This window comes from Anabrus simplex, chromosome 1 (genome assembly GCF_040414725.1).
Source record: "Anabrus simplex isolate iqAnaSimp1 chromosome 1, ASM4041472v1, whole genome shotgun sequence".
NCBI lineage: Eukaryota > Metazoa > Arthropoda > Insecta > Orthoptera > Tettigoniidae > Anabrus > Anabrus simplex.
In genome coordinates, this window is record NC_090265.1 from 1,799,724,625 (window position 1) to 1,799,747,791 (window position 23,167).

Consider the following 23,167-nt stretch of genomic DNA (forward strand, 5'->3'; position numbering starts at 1 on the left):
GAACCATAAAGCAAACAGTAGGGGTGCTACAAGGTGACCCACTTAGTCCCCTTTAATATACAGTGGCAACAGCGGAGGTAATAGAGGAGATACACTCGGAGAAAGTTAAAATATATGTCTATGCAGACGACATTGTGATGGCCTCAACATCGAAAGAGGATCTGCAAACCTCTTTCAATCAATTGGCAGACTGGGCGGAGAATAACGAGCTATATATTAAGAAAGAAAAGACAGTGACTGTGAGGCGGGAAACAGGCAACTTTCTTCCATAGAACAGTTCCCCCAGCAGCAGTATCACATGTGAAATATTTGGGAGTGATCATGCAAACAGGTGGAGACAAATTTTCTTACCACATTAAGGACGGAGTGAGTGCAGCATTTAGAAGCGCAAATAGCATAAAATAACTGAGGAAATTATCACTAAAAACAGCAGTAAAATTGTTCAACGTTAAGGTTTCACCTGTCATCACCTACGGAATAGAAAACATCTGGCCATACCTAACTAAAGCTCAACTGTCAAGCATAGAAAAAGTCAAAGCATCACTTCTGAAGAAAGCTTTATGTGTCTCCAAGTACACTCCATCTCGCTTAGTTTACGTATTGGCAAGGGAACTATTCTACTTTGAGGAAATAAGGCTAAAATTTCTACTTCCAGCCACACCCACGTACAAATCTTCCATGATGGAACTTGCATCAAAGAGAGAAGAAATCTGGGAAGAGTTCTACGCCATCGACGCCATGATCACACAAGATTGGAAACAACCATACTATGACCTTAGACATGTGACGACTCGGATCTTTACATGGTTTTCACCACCTATTATGCCAGAAAATGGGTTTCCATTCTCCAGGACAAGAATGCGTGTGCAAGCGCTGAGGTGGGCTATGTGACAGATATCATGCGATGTTTTGCAAGCAAAGGACCGAATCACTGACTTTGTTCTGTGCTAGAGTCAACTAACCATATACTGACTGTATCACTTATGCACATTGTGCGAATTTTCCTCTATTATTATAAAACTCTAAATATTCTTAAACGAGGGACAGGAAAGGGGAATAAATTATTACTGAGTAATCTGAAAATAATATTCTGAGAATTCAAGCTGTAATGGCATTCCTTGTGTATGCTTTTGAACACTCCATACACATACTGTAGATTTAAAAATCAACAAAAATTCATAATTTGTGGTGTGTGATTTGTAAAGGCGTAATTATGATGGGTAATTCGTAATTATTAGATTGAATCATAATAGTTGGCATCTTTGTATATACGTGCATCCAATTACTACGTAAATGAAACTTATAAATAACGATCTCTCTTTTATTTGTCATGAGGAAGATACAACTTGAGTAACCTAATGTGATACCAATATAAATGGTCCGTTATTGGACATCATCTGTTGGCCAGGCAGGCATAAATTTTTGGTCTCTCATAGTGCAGTGGCACTGCCGGTGGCTACAATTAGCCTACGCAGTGGCCTCCACGGTATGCACCAGCCAGAGTCTTGGTAGGTGTGCTAGGTACCAACTGATGAGCCCAGCCTAGCACACAGGGGTGAAACGCTGGCAACCAGGAATGGATTAGCTGGAAAATTTATAATGTCCAATAACGGACCATAATAATAATAATAATAATAATAATAATAATAATAATAATAATAATAATAATAATAAATTTGTGTGGCTATTTCTAGCTGAGTGCAGCCCTTGTACGGCAGACCCTCCAATGAGGGTGGGCGGCATCTGCCATGTGTACGTGCCTGCGTGTTATTGTGGTGGAGGGTAGTGTTATGTGTGGTGTGCGAGTTGCAGGGATGTTGGGACAGCACAAACATCCAGCCCCCGGGCCATTGGAATTAACCAATGAAGGTTAAAATCCCTGACCCGGCCGGGAATCGAACCCGGGACCCTCTGAACCGAAGGCCAGTACGCTGACCATTCAGCCAACGAGTTGGACAACGGATCATTTATATTGGTATTATAAATTTACTCAGTTGGAACAAATATTTCAGATTCCCTATGGGAATCAACATCTATATCATAACCTAATGTGATCGTCGCAAATATTTAGTGATATCCGTAATTGCGGCTAAGTTTTCAATAAGGAGATATTGGAGTTACTTGTCAGTACGCATTGCGTCGTAATTATTCCGGGATTTCTTTATGATTATTTGTGAATATAGGCTCCGTGCGCTGCTGGGAAAAATGCACCGCTGCGCTGCGAGTGGCGAACATTGTAAGTTAATGCGATCACCGCGCACATATCTCTGTCGTTTCACACCGTGTTGCTATGGCCTACTAAATAATAGCAGTGGGATTTCAGAGTGTTTTATGCAACAACAATTGACCAAATTATTCCAAACTTCAAGAAAGTGGTCATGTATTACATTTACAAGAAAAACTGTTCGCAGGAAATAGCAACAGAGCGAATAACTGCAAAACGTTGGTTCACTAGAGAGACTACCATTTCACGATAGAGGCAACATAGTAATTTATGTATTATTTGTGGTGATAAAGAGATTGTTTTTTATGTACACATTCAACAACGCTGTCTTCAGAAAATTATATTTGGCCTATCTCTAATACGATATCATGTTAGCGTAGGTTAATGTTGCGAGTGAAGCCTTGGTAAAATAATAAAAATATTTCCATGAAATGTAAGCATATTTCTGCTGTTATTTATACAGTTTAATCAGAACATTCACCTCGTGTACCGATCAACCCTGTGAATTGTCTGGATCTCGCATCTAAAAAGCGCGGAAAGAGAAATACAACAAGGATAAGAGCTTACAGAGGAACTTTTTCCGATAAAAAGGCACAGGTTTGATGTTGGACCAGTTGAAAATATCAGAATATCTTAAAGTTGCCAATAAATTATTGTGTCTGTATTTATAATATGATCGCGACCACCTCTGTAATATAACGGTTAGCGCTACTAGTTTCCTTCATCGGGGGCCCGGGCTTGGTTCCCGACATAGACAGAAATTTAAGATTGACATGAGGGTACATGCAGCTCATGTTCATTAGGGGTTGCTTGAAAAGAGTTGCACCACCTCGGGGCGAGAACAGAACGTTACGTATGTAAAATGCGGTATTTCTGTGAGCTACTGATATTGTGTAATGGAGGCCAGTTTTTATAATTACAGTATATTTGTCCACTACCTTTTTAAATCCATTTCGTGAGGTTGTGACAGAATACTCTAAAATTTCACATTGTGGTCTGTAGTACGGTATGTTATTATTATTATTATTATTATTATTATTATTATTTATTTATTTATTTTGCACACTTTCGTGATAATGATATTAGAGCAATTGTACAGATTTTAGGAAATCAAAGCAGAATAAATCTTAATGTAAACTACAGTTTTACGTAGAATTTGAACCCATAAATATCCGTACAATTCCAGTCGTGGCAATGACCACAGTCTTCTGCATGGTTTTGTAGATGTTGGTGTTGACATCCAACTTCTTCAATAATTTATTTATAATTGTTAACCTTTGCATTATGTTAAGAGTAACTGTGTATTAAATACTGTAAATGTACAAATCCGGAATCACTTCCGGCGATTTACTGCTAAGATCCACCGTCTTTTCAAATCCATTTCGTGAGGTCGTGAATGAAAGCTCTGTATTACTGTATCTATTAATGCAGCCAAGAACAAGCACATCATTCTGTCGGAACGTTGTGACATTAAAAAACTATCATCTGAAGACAGCACTGTAAAATAATTGAATAAATGCATGTAAACGTCATACACATTCCAGCTTCTTATGACGACCTGTTACTGAAGATGACTAAGTAGTTCTCATAGTATCCACCCGCAGCAGCACAGTGCTGTACGCACGGAGCCTATAAGAAATGTTTTCTTCATAACTGAAATGGTATTCTAGTTATTGCGTAGATAATTCTTGTGAGGTGATGTGATTTAAATGTAGATTTTAAGGTCTTGTTATATGATAATTTTGTATACGTGTGCGTTGTGCAGATGCGAGTATTTCGTCAGATTGATGATGATGCTGCTTGTTGTTTAAAGGGGCCTAACATCGAAGGTCATCAGCCCCTTTTCATCAGATTAATACCAGGACGATAACATATTTTTAATGATGAGATGAGATGCTTGTGTATTTCCATGGTGCGCATGTAAGATATTGTGAATTATAAATGATTGGATCGTCGATAAAATGTTCATATGATAAAATGAGGTTGCTGTAATAATTCATATGTTGAAAATAAGCATTACACAACTGTACTGTAGTCTTCGAGAGTTTCAATGAATTTAAGGTTGAGAATGATTGATTAAAATGTTAATCATGAAAAAATGAAATGGCCCAGAGAGACAAGCTATAAGGTTTGATGTTAATGTTTTCACATAATGTTCCCAAAGATTATAAGTATTGAAACGTGTATATGGTCACCAAAATATTTATTTATGGCACGACCAGATGCGAATGTTATACATTTGAACGGATGGTTATAGTACATGTCTTTTTAAATGACTTTTTTTTTTGTAATATTAATAGCCAGTAACTCTAGTACTGAAGCTGGTAAGGTGCAGACTTGTGCTGTCATCTGGTCGCAAGTGAGCATAGGAAACTCAATCTGCTCCAATGATTAATGTAAAAGTAAATGTATGATAATCAAGCACTCGGTGGATTTCATATTATAACATTTCAAAGACAGGAGGCAGCTTGTGTTCCTACCCTCCCTATAATGTTTCACTTCTATTACTTAAATGTATTGAAATGTTTCTGCAGCAAAACACTGATGGCGTGTTTAAATGAAAGGGCACAACACGTGCTTAATTAAACTAGGAAAAAGAGATAACCAATAAATGAGGGACTGCAATACTGATAGTGTAACACTGATACTCTGCAATGTAAGACATTTGAAAGGCTGTGAAGTACTGACTAGCTTTTTGTGCTAGTGTCAATTAAGCAGACAATCTCCAAGAACAAGAAATAACAACAACCCGCGACTTAAACAATCTCGAGAAGATTATCTGTCAAGAAATAAATATTATTAATATTATTATTATTAACAAAAAGAAACAAAATTAAATTAAAATATAAATTACATAACAAACAATTACAGAGAAAAAGTTATAAAAAATGACAGTATCACCCAGGTAATCCAAACTAACTGGGGCAGTGATCTGTTTGGATTATTAAAAGAAGAGGGAAAAAACATGAAATAAATTGCTCACAGTATTTATCACTCATATTTTAAAGCTTGACTTCTATTACAGCTAAAGTATTCTAGAATTTAACTAACAATGTTTTAGAGAATTTAAATAAAATTGATCCTAATGTAAAATTCACTAAGGAAGACGAAGTTAAACAGTCCTTAAATTTTTTAAATATAACGATCACGTGCGCCAATAATACTTTCGATTTTCAAATCTACAGAAAACCCACACAATCTTCTATAACCATAAATAATTCCTCTTTAATCCTAAATCTCAAAAACAGGCGTCATTCTATAATTTAATACACAGAGCCTTGAAAATCCCACTCTCCCCTTACAACTTAAAAATAGAATTAAACTATATAAGGAACTTGGCTAAACTTAATGGGTTCAAAGTTGAAATGATTAACTAGTTAATCAATAAAGTTAAATATAAACTATCCATGAATCTCATTCCAGATAAACCTAAAAAAACTAGTTACGCTACGTTTACATACAATAACCCAGCCATCCACCAGATCGCCAACACACTGAAGAAATATGACACTAATATTGCTTTCAGAACAGTAAATACAAATCAAAGTATATTTTTTAATCATAATAAAGTCAATTATAAAAACAGCCGTTTTTCGAGATCTGGTATTTACAGATTAACTTGTGCACAGTGTGGATTTAGTTATGTTGGACAGACTGGGCGCAGCTTCTATACGAGATATATGGAGCATTACAATGCCTTAAAACACAACAAATATTCAGCGATGAGCTCACACATGAGTGAAACAGGACACCAGTTTACATCAATTGATAAGGATCTCACTATTCTAAAATGTATAGGCAAAGGAAAACTTATGAATGAATTAGAAAATCTTTACATCTTTTTAGACCAAGCCTATAACAAAGACCATAACCTTAATGATGCCACGGAGGCAAGAAATCCTTTATATGAGCTAACTCCAAAGTTATTAGGCATTGAAAATTCAAAACATAATACAATCCCGCGAACTTTTAGAACTCCTTGTTCTAAAGCTTCCACCACCTCGTTAAATGTTAGGCCCGCCCATCTTGCTCCTAACAACCTTCCAATAACAACACATGCGCGCAAGGATCCACCCATCCTTACCACCCCCTCCATGTCCTTCACTGCCTCAGCCACACCGTTATAATACTAGAAGTAGAAAGCTCAGTCAAGCTAGCGTTGCTGGAACAGCCCAACATACTTAATACGCAAGTGACTAATCTCATGTTTTAATCCGTATTGAAATCTGTTGATATACAATAATAAAACTTTATTATTGTATACTTAATAAGCACCGTAGAAGTAAGTACCACTTTAGGCATTTTTGACGTACGGGAAATCTCTTGTACAGTATTATTTAACCAACTTTCTTTAACATTTTGTTTCTTAAAGAACTCGATCATTTCTTCCAACAAATGTTTCAACGGGGTTATAACACCAACTTGACCGTCTTTTGAATCCAATTGACTACCAACATAATTACTGACACCCGCTAGCTTTGACATACGTTATCGTTAGCAACGCCTCCAATAAAAGTTCCATTTTCTTTTCTACTTTCAGATATATCAACCGTATACACATTTTAACATGTTTATTACGTTCACACTTCTGTTTTAAATAACTGACAGTGATTTCACCATCTTGGATTCATACTATGGGAATTGAAGAAACATCCCCCTTTGATTGTGTTTACACTCAAGGCCGTCACTGTCTTAATGATATATAACAAAAGGATCCATTTTAGTTTTAAACTCTCAAATATTCATGTTTAACCACGTTTTAATCTTCAAAAACAGTTAAATTTTTTTTTTTACACACACTTTGGTGCATTATCGTTGTTTTAGATGTTATACGAAATCATTATTCATAATTCATAAGATTAGAAAGACTCCATATGTATTACTTTTAAGATTGATATGGCTGATGATGCCCGTAAAGGAGGGTGAAACATGTACCATTGACTTTAATGTATTATGTATAAAATTTTAACCATATGAAATAGTGGTTTATGTTGTATTGTATTGAACAGGTGGACTTAAAAAAATATTGTAATAATATTCGAGACATACGTCATCTTCAATACGGAACCAAAATGAGAATAGTTACTTGTAATCTTCCAGGTCTTGCCGAAATTTCTCTTTGTCTTCCTCACTGCAGCCTGTCTGTGGGGCATACACTTGTATGATGGTGTACTTAGTGTTCTCCAGTTTCATGAACATTTTAATGATTCTATCACTTTTACAGATAACTTCAGCTGTAGTTTAAGAGGAGGAATCCTAGGAAGTCTTTGGATGGTTTTCATCCCACAGCAGGTGTCTTACCTGGTGGTAAAATTGTGTTGCCTTATTGATTCGATTGTTCACCTCATGTTTTGCTAGGTTGTCATTTGATATAACGCTACCCAAGCATTTGAAAACTGGAACGCTGTCCAGTTGAGCTTCATTTAACATGACTATTGGTTCTGCTCCTTCCCTATACACTTTCATCACCACCGTCTTGGTCTACGATTAAATTTTTCATTTTTACACTGAAAGTGAAATTTAAATCCCCTCCACTTTGGGTTCAGCTTGGATTATCCGAAATTTCAGATTTGCAGGCTTGGGATTATCAGGGTTCTACTGTATATAAAATTAAGAAAATACAGGATTATGAAAGAAGAGAAAAAAAGGAAACACATAGCCTAAGAGAAGAAAATACAAGTATGTCTCTCAAATATCATCAGGTGGCACAAATGCCAATAGAATAAAACCTTGTTAATTCAAAGTCGTTGGGACGCAAAAATCGGACTTCGAATTACGTGATTTTGAATTAACCGCCAACTCATAATTCACAAATGCCAAACCTTGCCGCGTCACAAAATATTATAAGACGCGTTACTGCATGCAATTAACCTTGATTCACAGTTTAAACCTTTCAAATGCCATGGAAAAAGAACTATTTCCAAAATGTATCCAACAAGGTACATTTATAGTATTCAAATAATGCACTTCGATAAATAATTGGCAAACATAACCTCACGCAATTAAAAAAAAAAAAAGAGATTAAAAGACTAGGAGAAATCTATACTGGGCCCCCTGCAAGTGCTCTATTCAATGGATTACTGTACTGTATGCATTTTAGATGCCTTATACTTCCATGGAAAATGCCGTGGCTTATCGAACTTCCATATGACGAAGGGATGAAGTCTCTCGCTTCCGTCTGCATTGCTAACACAGTACAGTGACCCCACCCTTGTACGATTTTCTGGCTTGGCACTTCTCTCCTTTAAACCATAAGTCTGTTTGAGCTTGGCATTAAAAAAAAGAAAACTATCTAGTTTCACCAGCGTTGACGATATTGTTCGGTGCGTACGAACTGATTATATGAGCCACACTTTTTCGCCGACTGTCGTCATCGCCAGTGTTCGCGGATTCTTCTTCTCCACACACTGCCTGCTACATGATATTGTGGTGTTCCTTAAAGCACTGAATACAAAAGAATTATGATTTTACTCGAACTTAGCAAATATGAAGCACATTGTAGACAATAAAGTGAGTGAAAGTGTGAAAAGCTACCCTGGCACATTCTGGAAGGCGCGTTCTATCGAGACGCAGATACATTTGGGTTTAAATTACTCCATAAAATACTATTTTTTTTAATATAGTGCACGTTTTGGGTCTTGGGTAGTTCTGTTTTTTTTTTTTTTAAAAGAAGCCAAATATGCTATTTGATCAGTTCACATTATCCCTCTTTTAGGATTCATGTGTTCTGTTTATACACAACACAGTAATACAGTAGAAAGTTTATTATCTAGACTTAAGTCATCCGGATCCAGACATGAAGAGCACCCCCACTTTTTATTTACTACACTGATACGTTACCTAAGCTTCGAGGTTTCATAATTGTTCATATGTGGCACCGTATGTTTATTTTATTACTCTTCATGTGCTTAATTTTAAATTCATAATTATTCATAAATGTTTCATATATTGTACTGTACCTACTGTAATGTTTCTTTTATTACATTAAAATTTTGAATTTGATTATCTAGATTTTTGTTCATCCAGACAACCCATAGCACCAATTAGTCCAGATATTCAAGATCCTACTGCATGTAATTGTCAGTTCAGCTTACGAAATAAGTTTGTATTGAAACTATTTCAATATACTTTTGCTTCTGCCATACCCTGAACAGAAACTGATCACGAATATCACCATTTTTTCACAAGTGTTCATTACTTATTCAAATTAATTCCAGTTGTGGAATTTCTCATCAAGTGATATTCTTAAAAGAAAAAATTATTTATATGGTACTTTTATCAGCACTTGCGAGCCAATTTCATAACAATAAAAATGTTAAAATCAGGGTTTAACAGAAGTATGTTAATTAAAGAGACATGTGTGTAACAATTTTGCCTTTCTTTCTAAGAACAAAATACTGTACAGACCTATAATTCACCATTGTGGCTACAGCCGGGAATGTAGGAGCCGGATAGAAACTCATGTCGTCTTGTTGCCTGAAAGAAAAACACAGACTTTACTTTGCAGCAAAAGAAGAGGAAGATGATGCTGCTCTGATCAACACGTGGTTTCTACAAGGAGGCTGAAGTAAATATTCCTGGTCAAATAATACCTTTAGAACTCAGTTTTACTGAGAAGACTTTTGAGAATTTGTGTGTTTATGCGTTTGTCACTCTCTTTGGCAACATGAAAGTACCAGAAGTATAACCAATGCTACTCCTCGTGCAGCTAGGCCTTGTGATCAATGATGTAATAAGCGTCTTTCAAAGGGTCGGTTTTTCAGTGAGCTCAGTAGACATAAGTAACATCAACTTCTGGTTTGACAACAAAAGCAATGGGGAAATTACCTCATTTCTCTTTTCCCTAGGATGCCCCTTCATTGGCCATTAGGGATTTAAGCAACCTTTGGGTTCAGGACTAAAACAACTTTAGGAACTAAGCAAACAAACATTTTGATACAAAAATCCTTACTTACTTAATGTTCTAGCTGATTAACAGGATGGGAACATTTGCCCTTCAAAAACTGTAGCGGGTTAATAACCTTGCTAATTAAAGTCTCTTGAAAAGAATTATCTATCAATCCATTGATCAAGACATAGCTTACTTGATAGCTATGCTATGTGTTTATATGCAAACACTGAGCTTAGCTGTTTCATGAAAGTGGATAATTCTATCAACTTCTATGGATGGCCAGCAAATATGCAGCAGGTGCCAGTAACTTTGACATCTCACCCTTTAACCCATTTGCTCCCAAATTATTTTATTTTATATCTTTTTGATAATTTATTATGCTTTTGCTCATAGAGGATCCCAAAACTGCAGTAGGGCCTAATTGTGTTAAAATTATCTTACAACATTTCTAAGTACCTTTTTCCGCATGTTCCATTAATGGAACAGCGGGCATGAACGGGTAGGGTGTTTTTTCAACAACGAATTTTTCATTTACACGAGTTTTCATGCATTTGAATTTATTGGTCCTCAATTGAAGACTAAATAAAATAAAAACACACTTTATTTACCACTTAAACACAGGAAATATTGTAATCAGCATGGAAATACAGAAACAAACAAACAAGCTCTGCTGTCTTTAGTAAGGAAGGTTCACTGTACTACAGCGGTGAAGTCTTTTCTCTTCATTCTGTTTTTAGTCGTTGTCTCATATGCCATGGAATGCTGCAAAATAGTTGACATGAAGTGCTACGCCACATTTCGTGCACATTTTTGTAGTGTTTTCTTTATACTGTACGTATCTGGAAGCAACTGCATGATTTTTTTTTTTTATTTTTTTTATTTTTTTTTTTTTTTTTTGTGTCAAAACGCACTTCATGTGAAACTCTTTTGTTTACTGAGCAGACCTGCTTTGGTGATCGGCCTAAGGAAGCTCTCAAACTATATTTTTGTAGATATGGTACAGCTAACCTAGTAAATACCAGCAATTAAGTGGTTGGTCTTTATACTTTTTGGAAAAGCGATAAATCAACCAAGCATTATTCGCAGACACATTTAGAGAAAATGCAAACAATGGCCAGTACCATTTCATCATCCTTATGGAGACTAATGACCCCAACATTTTCGTTGATGCGATCATTGCCACCCATGTACGTGTGGCCCCTATTGTTGCCGGCTGAGGAACATCACTTTTTCTCTTGTGTGATCTGTTCCACCTCTCTGTGGTTCCAAGAAGACTAACTCTCCCGCGTGAGTCAAGGCTACGGTAACAATATTGTTGTCATTGTGCCGGATAAGGGTAATCCCACCTTCAGCGTCGGTTAACTAATGTGATCCTCTTCCCTTCTTGGCTAACTCTTTAGCATTCATCAGCTGAACTCCCCCTAACCTGTTTTGACAAACTGTTCCCATACCATTATGTCCATTTTTTAATAATAATATTATTGGCTTTACGTCCCACTAACTACTTTTACAATTTTCGAAGACACTGAGGTGTCAGAATTTAGTCCCGCAGGAGTTCTCTTACGTGCCACTAAATCTACCGATACGAGGCTGACGTATTTGAGCATTGTCAAATACCACCGGGCTGAGCCAGGATCGAACCTGCCAAGTTGGGGTCAGAAGACCAGCGCCTCGACTGTCTGAGCCACTCAGCCCGTCTTGTCCATTTTTCTGGAGTTACTCAAAAAGTTTGATTGAGGTGAAATAGTTGTCAAAGTAAATATTATAGCTGACGTCCTTCGGTAATAATGATACCATGTCCAGAACTGCGGATCAACCTATACCAACTCCAATATCAGGCCTTGCATTTCCTGTACTGGCTCCTTGACATAGACTGCGTAAATCAACTGATAGGACACACTTTTCATCTGATTTAGCCTGTTCGCTGTTACAGTCATGCGAACCAAAATGTATAGGCCTATCTACATGATTCTCTGTACAGTTGCCTCCGCGTGACAACGGAGCTGGTTGCTGGAGAAGTTATCAATATCTTGAGCAGCTTCATCCCCACTATCTTCATCTGACGCTAAGTAATTCTCCGGCGGCCCAATAAAAAAATCTGTGTCCAAAATGACAGCTTCAGTGTCCATTTCATTCAGACATTCTTGTATCTCATGAACTGACAGTCTAGAGCAAAACAGAAAAGAATAGTGTGAATCCCAATATTTCTGGATGACAAAATTAAAAGAATTTTATAACAACTCTAAACATCAATAGTACCGTACTCATGTCCTTGTGGAACTGTGGAACAAGCTAGCAATGATAAACCCCATGTCATTCATGCCCACTGTTCCAAAAATGGAACAAGACTTTATTACAGCTCAGGAAACCTATTAACAACTTGAGTAATACAGTTTTAATGTTATGTTTGGTTAACTAACCCTCTATTCATTCTATTTCCACAACTACATTGACGAGAATGTGTTTCATGTTTATGAAGCAAGCAAAAACTTACCCTTTGCACGCTGCTGATGTGGAAGCCATGTTTAAAAGCACACATCTGCAAACGAACAGCTGAGAAACACTTGATTATCGCTCAACGCAACACAATCTTTCTAACTCTTATGATGTGAAGTAAAATATTCCCTCAAAATTATGCAATATACCTACACAACAGCTTTTAAGAATTGTTCCATTTTTGGAACAGCGGGAACAAATGGCTTAAAAGAGCAATCATCATCATCAAATGTGTAGAAAGCATTCCTCAATTACTGAGAAGAATAAATGTTAAAAAACTGAGGAAATCATTCATTAAAACTGTTTTTGAAATATATAACAAATTTCTACCATTAAGATCAGTCAAACAATTCTGTATAATATGCCTGAACACAGATGAGTTTTAGGTAAAAGAAACATAAAACTATCAAGAATATTATGAGAAATGAAGTGCATTCTCAAGGGATCTAACGGTACAGAGAAAAGTATGTGTCTACATACAGTAAAAACTTCATTAACCAAACATCAGTAAACCGAAAATCGGTTTAACCAAAATGTGTAACTGATTTTTAATAAAGAAATGTGAAAGGTATTCTATTTATCAATCAATCACTACTGATCTGCATTTAGGGCAGTCGCCCAGGTGGCAGATTAACTATCTGTGTTTTCCTAGCCTTTTCTTAAATGATTGCAAAGAAACTGGAAATTTATTGAACATCTCCCTTGGTAAGTTATTCCAATCCCTAACTCACCTTCCTATAAACAAATATTTGCCCCAATTTGTCCTCTTGAATTCCAACTTTATCTTCATATTGTGATCTTTCCTACTTTAAAGACACCACTCGAACTTATTCATCTACTAATGTCATTCCACGCCATCTCTCCAATGACAGCTTGGAACATAACACTTATAATACCAATATCAATGGTCCATTATTGGACATTATAAATTTTCCAGCTAACTCATTCCTGGTTGCCAGTGTTTTGCCCCAATGTGCTAAGTTGAACTCATCAGTTGGAAAATAGCACACCCAGCCTACACAGTGGCCTCCACGGTATGCACTAACCATGCGTCTCGGTAAGTGTGCTATTTACAAGTAACTAATCTCATTTTGTTCGTATTGAAGATACAATAAGTAAAACTCTTTCAAGATTAAAATTATTGTGTCCACCTTTTCAATACATATATATTTTTAGTGATTAAATTCTACATGAATTAAAAACACCACTTAGGGACATGTTTTGCCCTAATACTAATCTTTAAGTCAAGAATTAAAACTATAAACATTGGAACTTAATAGTAAACTAACTTAATACTAAATACAATGGTCTTATGCTTTTTACATAGTTTACAACATGTACATTAACTTTGCCAGAATTTATGAACAATGAATTAATTTATTTTATAATGACTAGACATCCAAATTGTAGATTGGATTGATCACAGCGTGAGTTGGGGTTTCTTCAACTGTTAAGGTCACCTGAGTCGTAAGAATTGTTACAAAACCGGAATCTTGGTTAAAGTCGTTCATGTTAGGGTTTGAATCAGTTTGAATATTCCTTTAGAAAGAAGCATGGTTATGTTTTAAGGTTGAAGCATGTATGTTGGAAACATATTGTTGATATCATTCGTGTTCATCAGATAAATTTTTTTGGAATATTACGTCATTCTTGTTGATTAACTTCCCATTGGTGCACTGTTCAACCTTGGGAGGAATATGAGTTGTCTGTAACTGGATAAGAGAATAAAAAAACAGGGAATTAGAATGATGAATGTGGACCCCAATATGATGATAATTGCAGAGTGAGTGTTTATCACATGAACTTACTTGTCTTGTCGACGTTAGCTGGGACCAATTGTTCCGATTGTGTCTAAACGACTAAGCTTGCTACTCCTAGTGTAGTATTGATACTGTAACGGAGAGGTGGAGCGTGGAGGGGAAGAGGAAGTTAGTTTCAAATTGTGCATCCATGTTGTTGCTTGAAAGGTGTTACTTGAATTGGATTGGGCCCAACTTAGCACACTGGAGCAAAACGTTGGCAACCAGGAATGAGTTGGCCAGAAAATTTATAATGTCCAATAATGGACCATTTATATTTGTATTATAAATTTACTCATTCGGGACAAATATTTCAGGTTCCCTATGGGAATTAGCATCTATAACACATACCACTTAGTCGAGCAGCTCGTCTCCTTTCTCCCAAGTCTTCCCACCCCAAAGGATAAGAATGGGCAACTACTTATTGATAGTGAAAATATTGCAGAACACTGGAAGGAATATCTTGAAAACCTGTACTGGGATGAAGAAGTAATGGCAATTCCAGACTATCTTGAACCTGAACAGATGGTGGAAGACAATATAGGCCCAATAATCACATGGGAAGAATTTGACCTAGCACTAAAACAATTAAAGAACAAGAAAGCAACCAGACCAGATGACATACCAGCAGAACTTATCATGGGAATAGGAGAAAGGATGAAACAACAACTGTTTTATATCATTGCAAGATGCTATTGCAACGGTGAAATTCCTGGAGACTTTACTAAAAGTAGGACAGTTACCTTATCAAAGAAAGGAAATGCTACTGACTGTTCCAACTATATAACACTACCCCTGCAATCACACGCATCCAAAATACTGCTTAATGCAATTAAGGACAGGATTAAAAAGAAAATTTAACGAAATACATCGCAGGATCAGTTTGGTTTTACAACACGGAAGGGAACAAGAGAAGCTCTCTTAACGTTAAGAACTATTCTAGAAAGAAGACTGAGTGTTAAGAGGAAAACATACATTGCATTTGTGGATATAGAGAAAGCCTTTGACAAAGTAAACTGGAAACAGCTCTTTAGGAACATGAAGATTATAGGACTGGAGTGGAGTGACAGAAGACTCATTTTGCTCCTGTACAAAAATCAAAGCACAACAATAGAAATCAATGATAATGTTATAGGACAGCATCCATTAGAAGGGGAGTGAGACAAGGTTGTGTGCTATCTCCAATTTTGTTCAACATGTTCATTAAGGAGGCCATATCAAAACTTAAGCAAAAAACCAAAAGAATTAAAATCAATGGACAAGAAATCCACTGTGTAAGGTTTGCCGATGACATTGCATTAATTGCAGATTCAACGAGGGAAATACGTAACATGCTACAAGTTTTAACATCAATACTACAAGAATCAAAATTGAAGCTGAACGCCTCAAAAACAAAAATATTAGTTGTCAAGAAATCAACTGAAGAGTTACCAATAAACATTAAGATAGGTGATGGATGACACTGTACAACTAGTAAGTCAATTTTGCTACTTGGGAAGCATTAACACTGAGGACAACAGGTGCACCACAGAAATCAGGAGGAGGATTGCTCTAGCTAAACAAGCCTTCAGTAACAGGAAACAGCTTCTGACAAGCAGGAACATTAAAATTAGGAAAAAATTTGACAAAATGTTTGTGTGGAGTGTTTTGTTGCATGATTGCAAAACATGGGTCTTAGCAAAACAGGATATAAAACGCCTGGATGCAATGGAAATGTGGATATGGAGGAGGATGCTGAAAACAAGTTAAAACGAGAAAACGTCAAACAATAGGGTCCTGAAGGAAATAGATGAAACAAGAAAATTGATCAACACTGTAGAAAAGAGGAAATTCAAATTCCTTTACCACACACTTCGACATAACACATTCCTCATGACCATGCTGGAACGAAAAGTTCTGGGTAAGAAGGAAAGAGGAAGACCGAGGAAGAATTATCTGGATTCCGTGATGGACAAGCTGAATTTGAAAAAAACATGTTGACCTGAAATGCACAGCAGAGGAGAGACAAATGTGGTTGCAGTGACAAGTCCTTGCCTTTAGGATACGAATGAACGAACTCTTGTCGGAAATCACCCAGAACAAATCGAACTTCTTTTCTTCGGATTTTTTCCAGTTCTTGAATCAAGTAATCCTGGTGAGGGTCACATACACTGGAACCATACTCTAGTTGGGTTCTTACCAGAGACTTATATGCCCTCTCCTTTACATCCTTACTACAATCCCTAAATATGCTCATAACCATATGCAGAGATCTGTACCCTTTTTTTTGCAAACCCATTTATGTGATTAGCCCAATGAAGATCTTCCCTTATATTAACACTTAGGTACTTACAATGATCCCCATAAGGGATTTTCACCGAGCTCGATAGCTGCACTCGTTTAAGTGCACCCAATATCCAGTATTCGGAAGATAGTGGGTTTGAACCCCACTGTCGGCAGCCCTGAAGATGGTTTTCCATTTTCACACCAGGCATGTGCTGGGGCTGTACCTTAATTAAGGCCACAGCCATTCCTTCCCACTCCTAGCCCATTCCTGTACCATCGTCGCCACAAGACCTATCTGTGTCGATGCGACGTAAAATAACTTGAAAAAAAAAAAATAATAATTTTCACCCCATCAACACAATAATAAACTGAGCAAACTTTTCCTATTTGTGAAACTCACAACCTGACTTTTAACCCCATTTATCATCATACCACTGCCTGCCGGCTATCTCACAATATTATCAAGGTCATTTTGCAGTTGCCCACAATCTCGTAACTAATTTATTACCCTATACAGAATAACATTATCTGCAAAAAGCCTTATTTCTGATTCCACTTCTTTACTCGTATCATTTATTTAAAACAGGGCCTCTCAGGGTGCATGCGCGTGGTGCATGCACTGTGCACGGTGCAAAAGACGACTTGCTTAGTTGACCAGAGTGCAGACCCCCCACTCCTCGATATGGAGCAATAGCGCTGTCTCTCTCTTTCCTCACGCCTGTCTCGCTCGCTCCGCCTGTCTCCCTCTCCCCCACTTGCGCCGTAGCACTCCAAATCCGGGCTGAGTTGAGCCAAGTATAGCCGAGTAGAGCCGAGCATAGCCGAGTAGCCCAGAGACGAAGCGTTGATCCGAGCCATACCGAGCGGCACCGATGCACAGTGCACGGAGCTCTTGGGCCTCGCTCTGCACGCGTGAGATTTTGGGCGTTTGAGAGGCCCTGATTTAAAACATAAAGGTCCAATAACACTGCCTTGAGGAATGTATTCATGAAACACAAATATTATGTGTGATGTACAGTATGGTCATATTACAACTTATTTTTAAATTAAACACTTCATGGGCAAAATATAATAAGAGGAAAGTGGGCACCGTTCTGAAGAAAAGTACAGTAAAACCTTGAAGAGATGTTATACAAGGGACTGCATAAATACCGTGTGTTAAATGGGACCGTGTATTAAGCGGGGAGAAACTAACCATTATAACTATGTAATATGTATGTTTCTCACTGCAAAGAAGACTAAATACTGATGTATAATTTTCATGAAATATAGTAGTTAAATATAATATAGTACACCATATTATATTCTCCTGGAGTCACAGCTGCAGTTACTGAATCACAATTTTTTAATATGATAACATAGACAATGGAATTTTAACAAATCAGCATGCTGTTTCTAGTAAAGGTTAAGGTTAGGGTTTTCACTGTGCTTTTACAAACATTCTAATTTATCTGAAAAGAAAAATGCTTTCCCTTCCACATCAAAATTACAGACAAGCAGACAAGCTTCAATTCACAGATCAATCATCGAAAGGCAAACTCAGAACTGTCCGGTAAAAGAGCAACTTCATCGCCGTAAGACCTATCTGTGTCGGTGCGACGTAAAAAACAACTAGAAAAAAAAAAAAAAAAAAAAAAAAAAAAAGCAACAATCAACCATTGATCTGCATTTAGAGCTGTCACCCAGGTAACAGATTCCCTACCAATTCTTTACCCAGCTTTTTCCCTAAACATTTTCAAAGAACTTGGACACTTATCGAACATTTCCCCTGATAATTTATTCCAATCTCTTACTCCTCATCCTATAAATGAATATTTGCCCCAATCTGTACTCCTGAATTACAACTTTTTGTTTATATTATGATCTTTCCTACTTTTGAAAGCTCCACTCGAGCTTATTCTTCTCCTTATGTCATTCCATGCCAACTCTTCACCGACAGCTCGAAATATTACAATGCTAAAAAGAGAAAGATGTTCTACCTACTCAATACAATAATATTGTTCAATTTTTGTTTCTTACTTCCTCTTGTACTTCATGACAAGGCTAAATTAAAGTAAGCCTCATAATACTACTTACCTTACCATTTTCACTTTTCTATTTCTTAAATTTTCGGTGGTGGGGTCATGTGAGGCGAATAGGTTACCTAGGAGAATAATGGACTCTGTTGTGGAGGGTAAGAGAAGTAGAGGTAGACCAAGACGACTATGGTTAGACTCGGTTTCTAACGATTTAAAGATAAGAGGTATAGAACTGAATGAGACCACAACACTAGTTGCAAATCGAGGATTGTGGCGACGTTTAGTAAATTCACAGAGGCTTGCAGACTGAACGCTAAAAGGCATAACAGTCTATAATGATAATGTATGTATGTATGTATGTATGTATGTATGTATGTAGGCCTATGTATGTATTTTTAATTTCTTTTCTTTTCCTTAGATCTCATAAAATCCATATCAGTACTAATAGTCTCATATTCTACGAGTTTTTTTATATACCACTATCCACCTTTTGAAGTACTAAAACAAAATCATATCATTTGTTACCTAGCAACAAATTTTATTCCTTGAATAACAATTGTGAATTATACTGCATCATTTTTTTTAACCTCAAGATTTACAGCAAGAGTGCTCAAGAACCTAAGATATCTACAAAAAATTATCTTCACTAAAAAGTGCTACATGAACTTCTATTTTTTTTACTTCAAGAAAAGTGTCATAAGTGTTACAACTGTGTTGACTTCTTGCCATTTTTGTATCGGCTGATGATGACATGGACATATGTCGAAACCGGTCCCATAACATATTAAACATGTTGATACATTAATATGTGCAACATCTTTCTCTTTTTAGCATCGTAATTATTAGTTCAATACAGATCAGCGATGAAGTTTTTAACTTTAAAAGCTCGAAATATACCACACATTGAAATGTTGAACCGATACCCTGAGGTTCCACCTAATCAATAAAACTTATAATCGCATAGATTAAATATGTTTCATTTTTCTTGATTTTAAAACACGGGACATGTTTCGTCTCATCTTTGAGATATCCTCAGCTGTAAAAAAGTGTTAAGATTAAAATATAATACTAAACTATTTTAATTTTCCTGTATCTTTTGGACTATAGCCTAAATAATTGTTTATGAACCAATAAAGGCGACTGTTAATGTGCTCAATTTCATGCAATAAAGACAAACGCCATACTCAAAATATCTTAGTTCCATGTCTGTGTTGCTTAGCTCCCTCTCGCATTCTAGCACTCAACTGCTTTTGTCACCCGCATCAGCATATCATGTGTGATGAATTAACTCTTTTTCAGTCAAAATATACTCCCCACTATGAATGTACATTTCTCAGCAGAAACTTGCTGGTTAAGAGGTTAACCATGTATAGGCCTACCTATAGATACCAAGTGCTCATGTCAATGATATCCAGCATTTTACAGCTATCCACAAAGAAGTAAGGATCTGTTGCACAAAAAACAATCATTACCAATAATCCCCTGGATATGGTTGTACGTATATTCAATCTTATTTTCATGACAAACTGCCTTCTCATCCACCATTTTTCATCAACCTGGTTGAATTAAAACTTAAGTTAATGAATAGCATCAATTGGAAATGGGCATTCAAAAAACTACACAGTTACAAGGTTTAAATCACAAAAATTAATACACTGGAAATTTAAAGCTGACAAGAGAGATGTAAACACTGAAAAACTTTAAATGTACAATCAATCAATACTGATCTGCATTTAGGGCAGTCTCCCAGGTGGCAGATTCCCTATCTGTTGTTTTCCTAGCCTTTTCTTAAATGATTTCAATGACAATGGAAATTTTTTGATCATCTCCCTTGGGCTGATGACCTTTGATGTTAGGCCCCTTAAAGCAACAATCATCATCATCATCTCCCTTGGTCAGTTATTCCAATCCCTAACTCCTCTTCCTATAAATGAATATTTGCCCCAATTTGTCCTCTTGTATTCCAACTTTATCTTCATACTGTGATCTTAGCTACTTTTAAAGATGCCACTCAAATTTATTCGTCTACTAATGTCATTCCACGCCATTTTCTCCCCTGACAGCTCGGAATATACCACTCAGTATGTTACAAGTGTTTATTTATATATCCACCTATTCAATACAAAGAGATCTTTTTAGAAATTAAATATTATTATAAAATGTTAAGGGATATGTTTCGCCCATATTAAGGGCATCATCAGCCTCAAATTCAAACTTGTATGGTGAAAAATCAGGATCCTGATTGCTCTTACAAGCCATAAAAAGAGGATATCATCATAGGTGTCAGTCTCAACATACAAAATATTAGAATGTCCTTGGCTAAAATTGCAGTATCAAGCTGTATTGAACTTTCAACGCTCCGGAAAGTATATTCATGTTGCAATTTTAGCCAAGGACATTCTAATATTTTGTATGTTTAGACTGACACCTACAATGATATCCTCTTTTTATGGCTTGTAAGAGCAATCAGGATCCTGATTTTTCACCATACAAGTTTGAATTTGAGGCTGATGATGCCCTTAATATGGGCGAAACATGTCCCTTAACATTTTATAATAATATTTAATTTCTAAAAAGATCTCTTTGTAATGCCTTTGCTGGCAGGACCTAGTGTTTAAAGTGCACTATGTCTTCTGGTATGGGCTAGAGCAATTTTGTTACTTTCATTGATCTGTCTCTGTCTTATCCCTGGCTTTGACAATATGAAAGTGACTGAGGTATGAGCGATGCTAATAATGCCATTCCTTCTGCAGCCAGTCCCTGCTATGAATGGTGTGAAAATGTTGCTCATAGGGTCGGTTGGTGCATGCATTTCAGTGGGCTTGACACACTGATATGTAATAGCAACTTCTGACTCGGTGAGGAAAGCAACGGGAAACTACCTCACTCCTCATTTCCCTAGTACGCCTCTTCAGTGATGCCTAGGCCATCTATGACAGCTGATGGCAGAGCTGTTGAGGATCCAACCAGCCTTAGGGCTGAAGACTGAACATACACACAGGTGGATATATAAATAAACACTTGTAACATACTTTGTATTTACGTACATTTCAATACGGACCTAACATGAGAATTATAACATGTAATATATATACCACTCAGTCGAGCAGCTAGTCTCCTTTCTCCCAGTTCTTCCCAGCCCAAACTTTGCAACATTTTTGTAACGCTACTCTTTTGTGGGAAATCACCCAGAACAAATCAAGCTGCTTTTCTTTGGATCTTTTCCAGTTCTTGAATCAAGTAGTGCTGGTGAGGGTCCCATACACTGGAACCATACTCTACTTGCGGTCTTACCACAGACTTATCATACAAGCCCTCTCCTTTACATCCTTACTACAACCCCTAAACACCCTCATAACCACGTGCAGAGATCTGTATCCTTTATTTAAAATCCCATTTATGTGATTACCCCAATGAAGATCTTCGTTTATATTAACACCCAGATACTTCCAATGATCCCCAAAAGGAACTTTCACCCCATCAACATTGTAATTAAAACTCAGAGGGCTTTTCCTATTTGTGAAACTCACAACCTGACTTTTAACCCTGTTTATCATCATACCATTGCCTACTGTTCATCTCACACTGTCGAGGTCATTTTGCAGTTGCTCACAATCTTGTAACTGTCAACTGGATTTAAAATGTCAGGTTAGTAACCAGTTTGCTTTATATCTTGGTTTACTTAAACTTATTAAATATGAAATATACAAAATGATCTGTGAAATTTTATTATTCGATTCGTCCACAGTAAATATATCAAGCTTTAATGTTTGACAATTCTATAACTTTTCGTTTACTTGAATGGAACTTGATGCTAGTTAAAGAAAAGGGGGAATTGGGAATATATATATCACAGTTAACCCCAAGAAAACAAAATGAAAAAAATATATACTAAGAAAAATTTACACAACACGAAAATGACTATTCCCAAGAAGTAAAATAAAGACTTGAGTAACCTGAGAAAACTCCCAGCTGTCAAAACGCCACTGACACTACATATTGTATCGATTGTTGTTGACGCCGAAACACTTCGATGTGCACCTATGCGAGTCTTTTCTGGGTAACCTCAGTGCTAAATAATGCCAGCCATACCATGTACGTCAAACAAAAATAACCCGTAGGGTTCCATTCTTAACAGTAAATGTACCTTTAACAAAACACGACCTTACTTACGGAATGCAAATACACCGGCGTAATTTGAAACAAAATTTCAATACCACAACAATGACAACTGAAAAGTAAATATTTTACATGCAATAACTATATTTCTTATCGTCAGATGGCGGAAACAGCAAAAATCGACCAACCCAAAGTGCCAAGAGTAAAACTCAAAATCAAAAATTTCAATTCAGTACATAGGAAATCTTAATACGAAAGAAAAATGCACAGATTCGGAGAAATATTGATAGAAAAACAAATTCACAACATAATACAATCGCTCTTGACATTAACACTAAACTCTCGAGGTTAGAGC

At 36.6% G+C, this 23,167-nt stretch overlaps 1 protein-coding gene across 1 annotated transcript in view; it reads right to left on the reverse strand.

The window, feature by feature from the left end:
* Positions 1-22,931, reverse strand: part of LOC136883036 (zinc finger protein 385B) — a 243,694-nt gene extending 220,763 nt beyond the window's left edge. Inside the window, exons 1-2 of the mRNA XM_068229777.1 lie at positions 22,867-22,931; positions 9,632-9,700 (exon numbers count right to left, since the gene is read on the reverse strand). Coding sequence (XP_068085878.1) covers positions 9,632-9,687 — 56 coding nt within the window. The 5' untranslated portion in view covers positions 9,688-9,700; positions 22,867-22,931. The remainder of the gene's footprint in view (positions 1-9,631; positions 9,701-22,866) is intronic.
* Positions 22,932-23,167: the final 236 nt, after the last annotated feature.